This window comes from Drosophila nasuta, chromosome X (assembly GCF_023558535.2).
Source record: "Drosophila nasuta strain 15112-1781.00 chromosome X, ASM2355853v1, whole genome shotgun sequence".
Lineage (NCBI taxonomy): Eukaryota > Metazoa > Arthropoda > Insecta > Diptera > Drosophilidae > Drosophila > Drosophila nasuta.
The window spans coordinates 11,201,700-11,216,971 of record NC_083459.1 but is presented as its reverse complement, the minus strand read 5'-3'; the positions used below and the strand labels follow the sequence as shown (position 1 = coordinate 11,216,971).

The following is a 15,272-nucleotide window of genomic DNA, read 5'->3' as shown; positions in this document are numbered from 1 at the left end:
AATAAAATAATTGCGGACACAAGGAAAAGCAAAACGCAAACAAAATACAAAATACAAAATGTTGCCAGCACACATACACACAACAACAACCACCTGCAAGCGGCCAATGTTGCCAAGCAGTCAGCAACATGCACGAGAGAGCGCAAGTGTGAGGCCGAAAGAGCGTGAGAGAGCGCATCGTGGTGAGTTGTTGAACGTCAGCAACATACATGCTGTGTAGCAACAAATGTGGATGCTGTGCATTGCTTGCGCTTGGCAACATTTGCTGCCAGCAACACAATGCAGAAGCGATCAAGCATCAGGCAACACACACACACACATTCAAAGAGAACGTAGCGACTTCGTGGCTAGCGCGCGCGCTTCGTGCACGACGATTACACAGTCGACTGTGAACTGGCAGCCCGAGTTGACGTAACGAAGACCGACCGAGCGAAAAAACGAAGACAAGCGCAGCCTACGCGAATCGCGCGCGATAATAAACGCACCACGCTTAGTGAGACAAATAGAGAGAGAAAGAGAGTGCAAAAACAGTTAGTGATAAAGATAGCAAGCGAGCTTAAGCCTGCGCATCAGGCTCAAAACACCCAAAAGAAGAGAATTTTTGTATTGTTTTTTTATTGTTTGTTGTTTTGTTGAAAGTGCAAGTGGAAGTAAAAGTAAAAGTGAAACATGCAACTGCAACTGCGCGCCGTTTTGTGTGTGCTCACGTTGGGCGCCATTGTGGCCACGAAGATATCCTCGTCCGAGGATCCTTGCGACAAATACGGCAAAGCCAAGTACTGCATCCCCGATTTTGTGAACGCCGCCTTCGATGCCCCCGTTGTGGCAAGCAGCACCTGTGGCGCGCAACAACGCTACTGCGAGTATCCTGCCACCACCGCAACTGCAACCGCAACCGCAACAGGAGGGAGTGAACTGCAGTGCCACAGCTGCGAGTCACAGCAATTCTCGCCACGCTTCCTCACCGATCTGAACAACTCGAATAACGTGACCTGCTGGCGATCTGCCCCAGTTGGTGGCGCCTCCGCGGGCAACGACAACGTCACGCTCACCCTTTCGCTGGGCAAGAAGTACGAGCTAACCTACGTCATACTCCAGTTCTGCCCGAATGCCCCGCGTCCCGACTCCCTCGTCATCTACAAGAGCTCCGACTACGGACAGAGTTGGCAACCCTTTCAGTACTACAGCTCGCAGTGTCGCCGCCTCTTTGGGCGGCCGAGTCGCACCACGGTGACGAAGCACAACGAGCAGGAGCCGCGTTGCACCAACGCCCATGGGCATGGCCATGATGCCGCCAACGGAGGACTTGCCTCACGTATTGCCTTCAGCGTTCTCGACGGTCGCCCCTCGGCCAAGGACTTTGATTCATCACCCGTGTTGCAGGATTGGGTGACAGCCACCGATATACGCATCGTCTTCCATCGGCTGCAGCAACCAGATCCGCAGCTGCTTTCGCTCGATGCTCCCATGGATCTACGCAGTGGCAAGTACAGCGTGCAACTTGCGGCGAATACCATCGAAGGACATGGCGCCACATCGGTGGCAACAGCAGCAGCGGCGAGTGGCTTGCACTATGCCGTCTCCGACTTCTCGGTGGGCGGACGCTGCAAGTGCAACGGCCACGCCTCCAAGTGCTCCTCGGACGCCAACGGGCAGCTGAGCTGCGAGTGTCGCCACAACACCGCGGGACGCGACTGCGAGCGTTGCAAACCCTTCTACTTTGATCGACCCTGGGGACGAGCCACGGCCCGTGATGCCAACGAGTGCAAACGTGAGTACACTGAGAGAAACATTTCTATTACTATTATACATTAGATGGGGTATTGCATATTGGGGAGTGAAAATTAGTTGATAGAATATTTTGACACAAGTCTTACAATTCTATAAACAATGTATTCATATAATTACACTTTGAGAAATTCGTATTATTCAATATGTCACCTTATATCATACGCTATATCTGAGAGACCTAATTTGATAGAATGAAGTGCAATCAAATGAGAATGATGATATTAGTCTAACTATTCTCCTAGTAAACCACTGCGAGAAATTCCCATTTCTATTACTTTTGGTATTAAATATTGCATTTAATAAATCTTAAAGGGTGAGATAACTATTAGAACAGTGTGATGCTAGAAGTGATAGTAATCACAATTCAAACATTAAAATATTGCCATGATAACACTGCAATACATTTTGGCTGTCTTATTAAATATTACGTCTATCTTAGAGTCATTTCTATTATACCTTTTTGAATAGGAATAGTAATACTGCCCATGAGATGATATAATTTGTGATATTCATTTGAAAGTCCCAAGGTTACAAAAAAATATCTTCTTCGTTTAAGAAGAATCTATTCACGTTAATAATAACTGCAGGAAAGGAATCCCTAACTTACTTATAAATATCAATTTCTTAAAGAAACCTATTTTCAACAATAATACTCGCTAAAGAATAATCGCAAGATTACTCATATATTTGCTATGATTATATCATCATATATAGACATATTCTTCATAATTATTTTAATATCACTTCAACATTTTGACAAATATTCAATTATACTTCGATCTTAACACACACTGTTTTCCATTTAAATATGAAATTGTAATATAATCGCAATTTAATTTATTTTTCATTCACTTCGAAAGAAATTCTTTTAATTATTTTTCTTTGCTTGTCTATGGAAATCATTGTGGAAAAATATGATGCATATAATTAAGTTAATTTCTTTATTAGAATCGATCAAAAGCATTTCAATTTTTCATGTGTTTTTCAACACAAGCAACAAATAAATGTTGTTTACAATTTATGTGCTCAGTTTGTCAATTTCAAGTTTATTTTCGAATTCATGTGTCCATAAAACTTGAGAAAAACATAAAAGTTTTGTTTTTTTTTTATTCTTGTCTCCGGAGATTTGGCGAATGAATTGATTTATCTGTGTGATCGCAATGTGAATTTTTTGCTATTTTGTCTGGGAAAAATTTGGGAATTTATGTGTTTATAAAATACGGAAATCTTCACTTTGTTGAAATATTTTTTATGTGATCTGTGCGTCAATTTGAATTTAGTTTAAATTTAAAAAAATTTTTGAAAAATATATTTATTTTAGAGTTACTTAAGTGATTTGTATTTTATTTGATGTGAGTTTAGGAAGAGAATCCTTTGGAGTGATTTCGGTCTGCTGACTTATTGTAAAGCACACGAAACGCCTTTGTAGGATTTTGACTTTCAACGGTGGAGATTGATTGGGGAAAGAGAAAGGGAAAGGGAAAGGGAAAGTGGAGAGGAAAGCAGGCGGCTTAAACGACTCAATTTCAATCCTGAGGACGTCGTCAGTCGCGTGTGTTTAGTTTTCGTCTTAAAATTTGGTGATGGCATTTTCAAATGTTGCGGGGGTTGTTGCAAGTTGTGTGTGTGTGTGTGGGTGTGGGAGGGGTAGAGGGGGGGAGAGTTGTTGCTGCTCTTTTTAAGCGCGCTTCATAAACGAGAATGTCCCGTGGGAGGCAAAGATGGAGGGGGAGGAGAAATTGTTTGTGCTGCGGATTTGGCTTAGCCATAATTGAACAACTGCGGACACGTGTAGAGAGCATGCAGCGAACGTTTTCAATCAATTTGCAACTGCTGGAGCAACCCTCGCGTTGCGTTTTGGCTTTACCTTTAACAAATAAACAAACAAACATGCAATCAATACCTAAAAATAGCTGAAGAAACCAAGAAAGAGAAACAGAGAGAGAGAGACAGAGAGATTGAAATAAACCCTCGCAATTAACCCTCTAAACTCTCTCGCTGAGCCCGAACAATAAACGCGAATTTAAGCGAAATTAATTTGATAAGCATTTCCCAAAAAAAAAAAAACAGAAAAGAAATGAAATCGAGTCTGAGTGCATTTGAGTGTATTCATAATACTCGGGGAGGATTGCTTTGATTTCTTTAGCGCTCATTCTTCGACTTTGCTGCAGAGACAGAGACAGAGACAGTGAAAAAGAGAGAGAGCGAAGGGAAAGGAGGGAAATGCTTTGGCGCTGCGGCCTTGTGAACGATGTGTCAATGTTTTTGTGGCACTTGCTGCAAGTGGCATGTTCTGTGCGTGTCTCGCGTGGATGCCACATGCCAAACATGCCACAGCAGCAGCAGAAGCAGCGAACGCGAATTGCGAATTGCATTTTTTTGCAGAGCCAAGCGAAGCACAGACAAACAGTCAGACGGACGGACGGACGGACGGACAGTTTGTTTAGTGCATAAATCACGGGTTCCAGGACAGCACAGGAAAGCGCAGGACTTCGACAAAGGCAGGCAGGCAGGCAGGCAGGCAGGCAATCGCAGGACCTCGACCAGGTCAGAGGGAAGGAAAGGGAGGGGCGGAGGCGCGACTGTTATCAGAGGCAGGCCACGTGTGGCAGCGTTGCTTTATTAGGGTTGCAAATGCAGCGAGTGGCAGACAAAGAGGCAGAAGGCATGAGGTATAAGGCAGGCAGGCGCGACCCTTTTGCCCCGCCACGCCCCGCTTGCAGCACGGACATATGTTGCATGTTTATGGGCAAGCGAAATTAACGCTGCCAACTTTTGCTTTTGACGTTCAATGTGACCTCAACAACAACAACAACAACTGCCGGCAATTACAACCAACAACCATCAAGCAACTACAACAAAGGGGGAAATGGACAAACTGCCTAGCCTTGGCAAACAAATAAAATAACAGCAGCAGCAGCCACAGCAACATCAACAGCAACAGCAACAACGGGAAAAAAACCCGAGAAAATTGGAAAATTTTTGCGTGGCCAGATTTGCCGGCATATGAAAAGCAGATGAGAAATAAGGGGCTGCATTTTAGCACATAATGACAGAGAGAGAGAGAGAAAGAGTGTGAGAGAGTGAAAGAGAAGTGCGTGTAATTGGCATTATTAGAGAACTAACAGGCTCGTTGTGATAATATTTGCATGTTGCCCCCGCATGTGTTGCAATTACTAGCCAAGACAGCGAAATTTCCCGATCAAGGTAATTAACGTCATGGCAAAGTCTTCGATATGTTTTCCATTCATTGTCAAAATGTTCAACGCAAATAAAATATGAATATTCATTGATGTGTATAACTAAAATTAATTATACAACATACAAATAATAATATAGTTGTGTTTGCACGACGGTGAGATACCCGATACCATTTTTCAATAAAATATACCAAATCAAAAAATATTGATATATGAATATACTATAGTACTACATTCAAAATATACCATAGAGTATAAAATATGCATTATACCAAAAATATACCAAATCAATATACCGAAAAAATGATAAAGTATATTACTGAATTCAAAATATAGCATCGAGTATAAAATGTGTATATGAAATATACCAAATAAAAATACTAAAAATACAAAAATGTACTAGTGACTATACTCTGTATATGGATGTAGTATCCATATCCATTCAACATATACCGTAAAGTATAAAATATACCAAAGAGTAACCAATATTCTTGAAATATACCACATTAATATACCGAAAATATTGAAATATACCAATGACTATTTAGTATGTGGATAAAGTATAGTATATAGTATTCAAAACCAAAACCAAATAAAAATACCAAAAATACAAAAATGTACTAGTGACTATACTCTGTATGTGGATACTACATTCAACATATACCGTAAAGTATAAAATATACCAAAGAGATATCAAGATTCTAAAATTATACCACATTAATATACCGAAAATACTGAAATATACCAATGAATATTTAGTATATGGATAAAGTATAGTTTATAGTATTAAAAATATACCGTAGAATATAAAATATACCAGAATTTCAATCGATAGCGGTAGACCTTTTAAGCTATATAAAATACTTTCTTTAATAACTTATTCTCCAATGTTATAATACCCTCCTACCATATGGGTAATTGGGTATAAACATGCCACAAATCATTGAAGATTCTTGAATTCTTCTCAAGCATAATCACTATTCATAACTTGAATTCATATTTCTTTGAGCACAACTTTAAAGTGAAGATTATTGTTCTTGTGGTCATCAACGAAGTTGTTGTGGCTGATTAATGATCTATTTTGCATTTAAATTGAATTCACTCCAAATTTATTTGGTTTTAATTCGATTTATTCCACTTTTAGGTTGTTCTTGTTGTTGTACAATTCAATTAATCAAAAGCATTTAGCAAATTCTTAATTTATATTCATTTGACTTAACGATTATGTGCAAATTACTTTATTAAACAATTAATTGAGCTCAGTTTTCGCTATAGACAGGAATTCTAATTATAGATGAATGTTTGAGATTTGTTTGGTCAGAAATAAAATTGTTTTATTTGCTTGCAAATTCTTGCTGAACTTTATTAACTTCTGCGAGCACAAACAACTTGAACTTTATAATTGCTTCTTAAATTATTTTGCCAACATTCGTTTTAATGAAAGATTAAGCCAGGATCAAGCAACGCCTAAGTAAAACTTTGGCTAATGAGCAGCTGCAGCTGCAACTGCATTTGCATTTGCATCAGCTCGCAGCTCGCAGCTTCACCTTGGCCGCAAATCAAGGGAAAAAAAGGGTGGCGCCTCCGGATGATGCAACATCAGCGCCAATCAAACGCACATTAACAGCACTTCATCATAATTAAAATGCAAGCTGGCCCACAAATGTGACGCCTCCATCCCCAATCCCAACCCCAACCCCATATCCTTCCTCCTTCCTTTCCTCCTTCCCCATCATCGTCTCCGCCTCCGTTTATTCTCCAGCAGCACAGTTGCCGGCTATCAACGGCTGCGCCCACATTTCATGCCACAAAACAGGCGCTAAAACATTTGCAAAAAGCAAAGAGAAAGACAAACAAAAAAAAAAGAATAGAAGAGAAGAGGGGAAACAGCAACAGGAAAAACAACTTGGCGAGATTTAGAAATAGTTTTTGCTGCATTATAATAAAAAAAAAAAACGAAGAAGGCAGCTAAATTTAAAATAGACGAGATGAGATGAGATGAGTTGAATTAAGTTGAGTTGAGTTCGTCTTCGCTTGTTCTGTTCTGTTCTGTTCTTGTGCGGTTGAGAGGTTGAGTGAGCAGTCGGGCAATAAATAAATTTAAATCTTAAGCCGTTGGCAAATCAAGACATTACTCATACGCCGTGTGGCGCACTCTATAAATAGTTGTGTTGCGTTGCGTTGCGTTTGCGTTGTCTGCTATTCTTGTTGTTGTTGCCCACTGACGTCTCTGATGGACGCTCTAATGCTGAACGCGTCATGATAAATGTGCCGACGGCTTTTAGCCAAATGCCGTGCAAATTAGCCAAACAATTTGTCCAATCAAATGAACCAATACACAGCACAATATTTGTATATATTAGATAAATATAATGCAAACGATGCGATGCGTCACCTATCATAAAGCAGAGTGTGTGTGTGTGTGTGTGTGTGTGTGTGTGTGTGTGTGTGTGTGTGTGTGTGTGTGCTTCAAGGCTATGGAGAGCAGCGTTTCCTAAAAATAAATATTTATTTGCCGCACATAAATATGAATATTAATTAAAAAGCATTGATCTGATTTATGCGCTCAAACTCTAGTTCATGACTCAATTGGGATGTGTAAAATAATTCAAATAAATTAATGAGCATCTAAAACAATTAAATATTTGATTCTTTCTAAAGAACATCGATTGGCAATTGAAACTATTGTAATTAGTCAGGATTGCATTTCTAATATTCGATCGTCAAAAGAAGAGTTAAAACAGTGTGCCCATGTACTTAATTTAAGGATTTCAATGATGATTCATCGTTTGAAACAGAGATGTGATATCGTATGCTACATAAAAAAATCGCAAAAGATTGACTTCGTATTATTTGATGACATACATGTATCAATTTTAAGCCACAATAGCAATACAACCAACTCATAATACTCTCGCCAAATTGAGAAGAGTTAAAACAGTGTGCCCATATATTTTAACGATGAATAATCGTGTAAATTAGAAATGTGATATCGTATGCTACCTTACTAAAAACTTGAAAGATTCGAATTATTTCATATTATTATTTATATTATTCTACAATTATATTATTGACCACTTACAAAATTTTTACTAATAAGAAAAGAGTTAAAAAAGAGTGTTCATATGCTACAACGAATCATCGTTTACATTAGAGATGATAATAACATCAAAGATTGAGTTCGTAATGTTTGATTTTATATATATTTATTTTAATGCGCAACAGAAGCAAAGCTAGAATATTGATATCAAAAATGGAATAGTTAATAAGGGATGCCCAACTATTAACGATGATTCATCGCTTGCACTAAAGAAAGATGTGTGGTATTGTATGCTGCATAGATTGAAATGGAAACAATTAATCTACCTCAATCTCTGCTGAGTTGTTTCCGTATGCTCAACACTTGCCCACTGTGATCTATTAACCCCTCGACATCAACGATTCGATATTCTGTGATGGATTTTGGATTTGCTTTGAACATACGCTCGAAATTGCATTGTCATGTCCTCAAGTTATTTGCCTCGCATAGTTCGCTATCATTTTTTCGTTCGATGACTGCGAAAGTTGATTTGCTTTTGCTTTCTGCTTTCTGTTTCTTTTGGGCTTTTTTAAACAAGGTATTTTGGGCATTTGTTTTTTGGGCCCGTTTTGCCACATTTTGCTTTGTGTGTGTGTGTCTGCGGCTCAGTCGCTGATTTTGGCTGCTTTGTTCTGTGTACTCTGTGTGTTCTCTATGTTTGCTGTGTGTGTGTGTGTGTGTGTGTGTGTGTATGTCCTCTGCATGTCCTGTGGCTATAATTTCGACGCTGGACTCTGATACGTGTAGATGTCGCAGCGTATCTCATCTCGTTGCTCGTTGCTCGTCGCTCGTCGCTCGTCTGGTTCATTGTCAGATTTCATCAGTTACATTTTTCCGGGGGGCTTTTCACTTGTCCGCTGTGGGTTGGGCAGCAACAACAGCAACAACAACGTCGATGGGAATAGCAAAACAGCAAAGAAAGCGAAACGTGCAAAAATCCTTTCGCCTTTTTCTATCTCGCCCCGTTGTCATTTTAATTGTTGTTTACTGGGCTTGTCAAATGCGCACTTCAGTGCGAAAAAAACGACTGGGAAAAAACGCGTCCAGAGGCGCCTCGAGGCGCATCAGAGTGAGCGAGTGAAAGAGAGAGAGAGAGAGAGAGATGGGAGTACCACAGCATCTCCATCAGCATCAGAGCAGTGCCAGCAGCTTTGCGTCTCGGGGATTTGGGGACACTCTGAGACTGGGGAGATTGGGCAGATTTTTTGGGGGAGCCGGGCAGTTTGGAGACCCGTGTGTGTGCGAATGCGTGTGTGTGTGTGTGTGTGTGTTGCCCCATTCGTCATGGCGGCCGCTGTCTGTGACGAGGCTGTCATTGCCATACGCTCTGATTTACTGGCTAACACACACTCACACACACACACACGCAGCTCTAGGATGCGCCTTCTCCATTCTCTCTATCCTCACCTTATGGTTCATACCTGTGCTATGTTGGCATTTGTTTAATGTTTATGAATTTTAATACTCTCCCGCAAAGAGTCTTGTGGCTTTGAGGAAAGGTTTACCACAGCACATGCCAATAAAAAGTATTCAAATTTAATCTATTTCAATAAATAAAAAACTCACTTGAGAAAAGACAACAATAAATAAATGAGTTTTGTGCATAATTGAATATATAATATATTCTATTTAAGAATCATAATTTTCATACATAAAAATGATTGCTTTAAATTATTTTGATGATACATTTTCTAATTTGAAGTATGATACAAAATCATCTATAATTGCAGCTACACTTAATTGCATATCATAGATAATTATATCAAATTATTTTTGAGGGGATTTTTATAGAGATTTTGCATTGATACGGTATAAAGTGAATATTTGCAAACTATTGCAAATTGCGCATCACAGATAATTGCTTCAAATTATCATCATTAAATTAAAATCATTAAAATTATCATTAAAGATTTCTATTTTCAATAACGCAATAATTTCACCTACATTTTATTGCAAATCAAAAATAATTGCTTAAAATGTTGCCCAAATTTCACATACATATAATTGCACATCACTGATAATTGCAAATATATGTATGTACATAAATCATAAGTTACAGCTTAAGTGCAATGCATTTAAATGCACTTAAGAGAATCTTGCCTAGCATTTAATTCTATATATTTATTTATGAAAATAAAATAGATCGCAAATATATGAATATTTGAATTGCACATTGCAGATAATTGCCTCATTGCTTGTGCAATTATTGTTATTATTAAATTAAGAAGTTTTTATAATCGAAATCTATTTGAATATGAAGTTAATATAAAAGTCACTTTATAGTAATGAGTCAAATCAATAAGAAAAAATAAATAAATAAAGAAATGCGACTTTTGATGTTAGATTCACATTTGGCATTTAAATATAAATATTAATGGAAATAGTATGTTATTAAAAGAGGAATTACCTTATAAAGCAATGAAAGAGTATATTAGGATTAGAACATGGGGCAAAATAGATTCTCAGTTGTTTTGTGTCCTTGTTATTTTTGGTGACAAATTCACTTAGCAATATTTTTAATAAGCAAGCAAAGGAAGTTGGTAAACAATGCATCCACTAAAGGATTTGTGTACAAACAGCATCACGTGGCTGCTGCTGCTGCTGTTGCTTCATTTTGTTGCAATTTATGTTGTTATTTATTGTTGAGGCAAAGTGCTCAAAGCGCTCGAAGCGCCAAGTTTGCCATTCGCCATTCGCCATTCACCATTCACCAGTCGACCCTTTATTTGCCTTTAGTCCTCGCTCTCACTCTTCATCTCTCTCTCGGATTTGGCTTTGGCTGGGCTTTCAAGTGATTATGATTATTTTTTATGCACATAACGTTACATATGCGGGTCGTGTCCAACCCCAAAATGCTAAAGCCAAAGCCAAAGCCAAAGCCGAAGCTGAAGCAGAAGCTGTAGCTAAAGCCAAAGTCAAAGCGAAAGCAAAGCGTCAGGCTCATCAGGCCACGTCAAAAGCAAAAGGCAACCTGGTGAATGGGTAGAGAACAGTGAGAGAGAGAGAGAGGGAGAAAAGTGAGTGTAAGTAAAACGAAGCTTGAATGCTCTACACTTTCGCAACTCTGACTCTTGGCTGTATTCGAACGTAGGACAACCGGAGAAGAAATTTTAGCAAGAAATCGCCAAGTTCAGCTGAGTTGCCAAAGTTGTTGGAATCACATTGAGAGAGAAAGAGTAATGCCAAAAGGTAGAAGAGTGAGGTACTTAGTGTGCGTGTGTGTGTGTTTGCTGAAGTGTAGCCATGGGGCAGTCGTAAGGACGCAGGACGAATGACGTGCGTTGATTTTTACTGTTATTACTTGGACCCGGGCATATGTCTATGAATGTTTGTTTGTTTGTTTGTCTGTTTGCTCGCTTGTCTGTTGTCCATGTCTCTTCTCTCTGTCTGTCTGTCTGTCTGTCTGTCTCGCCTCTTTCCTCTTCTCTATTTGTCTGGCCATTTGTGTTTTGTGTAAGCAGTTAATTGGATCAGGGGCTAGGGTCACTCGTTGGCCCCTGACTTGTCCCACACACACACACACACACACACACACACACACACACACACACATGTCGCTTGCATCTTCTTGTGGCAGAAAGGGCATAAAAGATTGTTGCATACCTCATGGCGCCGGCAAGGCTGCCACGCCAAATATTTCATGTCCAAATGTCAACATCTGCCCCAGGAACCAACAACTTAAAGACGTCTAGCGAGGCTTCAATGGCGAAGGGGGTGAGGGGGAGGGGAAGGGAAAGCAGTGAAGATGTCTTCAGAGTCTGGCGATTCATGGAATCTATTAAATTATTTTTTGTTGCTAATAAATTTGTATAAAAATAGCAACAACAACATCTGTTGCTGCCTCTTTTCCTTCTCTGTTGCTGCCTCTTTTATTGTTGCACAGCTGAACGTTGCAGTTGCAGTTGCAGTTGCACTTGCGCTGTGGCACAAACGATTCTTGTGAATTCAAAATTCCAACTTCTGTTTGTTCTCTTCACTCCCTCTCTCTCTCTCTCTCTCTCTCTCTGTCTCGCTCTGGCAATATGCGAAATGTTAAATCGAAGCTGGGAATGGCATTGGCCAAGTCAACTCAACTCAAGCCAAGCCACATCCAGACGGAGGCAACATTCGTTTTTGGTCTGTTGCCCGAGTCTAAAGTTGCTCATGCGCAACAACAACAACAACAACAGCAACAGCAACAACTGCAACATCAAGGAAACAACAATAGACAACACTAAGCACAGTCTTCTGAAGATGGTATATCATGACTCTACGATTATGCTGTGCCACTGCGGATCTATAAAGAGATATACCACCAGCGAGGGTTCCTTCTAAAGTTCTGCATATAATTAGCTGAGGAACTGTAGAACCCAACAAAAATTTGCTCAAAACGAAATTCTCACTCACAAGATAAAATAAGTAAATCAATGCTTAATCAACAAAGAATGAAAGATATTGGAAAAGAATTCAAAATAATTTTCTGAAGTGATATTCTTACTCTAGATAAAATACCTAAGAGAATAATGCTTAAGCAAAAAGAGAATAAGAATCATTTCATCCTTTAAAGGTCAATATTGATCACAATAAATGATAGTTAAAGATCGTTAAGATATGAAGACTATATTCCAATTCATAATGAAACAGAAATTGAAAAAGTCGCACTGCTAAAGTATTTATTTTTCTTATATTATGCTTCAATATAATTTCTAAATTTTAATTTACCGCCAAAAATTTAAATATTTTATCTTACACTTGAATGTAATATAAAAATTCAAATTCACCTTTTTAAATATATTATCGAAAAATGAGATGTGTCTAATATATTGATTTATTTTCAAACTCAAATTCACTGCTAAATTGTAAAACTTTATAAAAGTTTTACGTTTGAATATATTTTCAAAATTTAAGATATCTTCTAACTTGAATTTTTATATTTAACGCTTGAATATAATTTTAAAATAAAATTCAGATCTACAAAAGTTTCAAATTTTAAATACAATATTAAAAAATTGTATTATTTTATCATACACTCGAATTTAATTTGAAAATTTAAATTTAAATACATTTTAAATAGTTAATTTAATGAAATTTTATTTTTCTTGGTAAATAAAACTATTGAATTAAAAGAGACATTCAATGAAAATAATTTAAAATATATATATATGTAAATAACTTGTTAAAGTAGTGTATAAAATTGTCTCTCAGCTTTTGGAGTAAAATCAAATTGAGTTTTCTTCAAGTCCAGCAAAGTTTTCTAAAATGAATCTCCATCATCTTCGATTGAGCAACTTTTCGAGCAACCCATGCGCTGTGCTTGGCTAATGATATGTATGGCATATAAAGCTAAAAAAAAAGACTTGCAACAACAGCAGCAATGGCAACGGCAACGGCAGCGCCAACATAAATCAAAATTTGTGCAGCGGCAACTATTTTTTTTTTGCTTCTTCATTTTTTTTTTTGTGCTTTTTTGCTGCTTTACCTTTGCTGGGAAGTTGCCGCCCCAACGAGGGAAACATGCGAAGCTGCCACTTGGAAATGGAAATGGAGTTGCTATTGCCGTTGTTGTTGTTGTTGTTGCTGTCGATGTTGTTGTTGTTGTTGTTGCTGCTGCTGTTGTAACTAAAGCCGAAGGAGCCGCCCGTCAAGTGCCGCTAAACGTAATGTAAATAAGCATTTAACAGCAGCAACATCAACATCAACAGCAGTAGCAGCAGCAGCAACGGCAGCAACACAAATAGCAGCAGCCACAGCAAAGACAGCAGCAACAACAAGAACAACAACAACAACAGAAGCAACAACACCAATAAATGGCATTACAAACAACGGGCAAATAAATTGCATTGAAGCGCAAATGCGCCAAAGATGCAACTCAGATGAAAAAGACCAAAAGACGTCGACATCGACGTCGGCGTCGAGGTTGTTGTTTAACATTTACAACATGCAACAGATTTATGCATGCAACAAAAGCAGCAGCTACAGCAGCTACAGCAGCTACAGCAGCAACACATGGTGTTCACTTATGCAGCAGGCAGATATCAAGGCGTCAGCTGCCCAACAGCTACTTGCAACTTGCAAGTTGCAACTTCAAACTGCTCACTTGAACATGCAACTTGCCACCCTTCATTGCAGCCCCCACCTCCACCTCTGCTGCCATGCCCCCTCTTCTCATTGTTGCAAGGTGCAGCCGCATGTGCCACATGATGAAAATGTTATCTGTGCTGTGCTGTGCTAAATACTTCATTTACTTTTTATGCCTCCCGCAACAGCTTTATTAGTTGAGGCATTTCCAAACACACAAATTAAGATGATTCGAATGCGTAACAAATCACTTCAAATGCAAATGAATAATTATAATTAACAATTTATCAAATATGGAACACAGTAAAGAAAATTGATTATCTGTCATTATGATATAATATAATACCGAAAGATGAAGACATAGTTGAAGAAGTCACGTTAAAAAGTTGTGAAGTTGTTTGTATATATATTCTTGATGATATAGCCATGCTATATCATATCATATACTATACTATCAGAGCTGGATATTTAATTTTTGGACACAAATTAATTTTGTTTTCGATTTTTGATACGCTCATTTCCACCCACAAATGCGTTTTAAATCAAAATTGTAAAGTTATTTATGAAATAATTACAAATAACTGCTGCTATCGTGTCTTAGTTGATTTCGATGATATATATACTGGTATATTTTGTTGTATATGGTATATTTCGAACGTTATAGTATGTCAATATACTAAATATAGAAGAAAAAATTACAAATTACTGTATACTGATATATTTTGTTGTCTATGGTATATTTCGAACGTTACGATATATTAATTTAGTATATATTAAAGAAAATACCACAGTTTTGCAACTTGTTAGTTTGCTTATAATTATATTTTATTTAACCAAATTTATGATATAGAAACTGCGCTTTAATCCAGTTTTTTTTTTGTTGAACAATAATAGTTATTAATGGAATATACAAATATACAAATATAAATGCCAAATTTATTACTTTTAATAACTATTATTTTGTCTGCAAAAAATTTGAATAAATTTACCAAACATTTCAAATGATTGGACACAATAAATGCTCTTGCTATGCAGTTTAAAAATAATGCATTTATCATAAATAGAATATAGCACAATATAGTGTGCTATATTTGATGAGCTAGCAAGCAAAGGAATTCACTGCATTATTAGCATTAGCACAGAAA

The 15,272-nt window shown here is 38.0% G+C and overlaps 1 protein-coding gene across 2 annotated transcripts in view; it reads left to right on the top strand.

Moving 5' to 3' along the window:
* The first annotated feature begins 374 nt into the window (after positions 1 to 374).
* The window catches only part of LOC132796486 (netrin-A), a 61,325-nt gene continuing 46,427 nt past the window's right edge, over positions 375 to 15,272 (top strand). For both annotated transcript variants that reach the window (XM_060807667.1, XM_060807668.1), the window contains exon 1: positions 375 to 1,771. In XM_060807667.1, the coding sequence (XP_060663650.1) occupies positions 670 to 1,771 (1,102 nt within the window). In that variant the 5' untranslated portion in view covers positions 375 to 669. The remainder of the gene's footprint in view (positions 1,772 to 15,272) is intronic.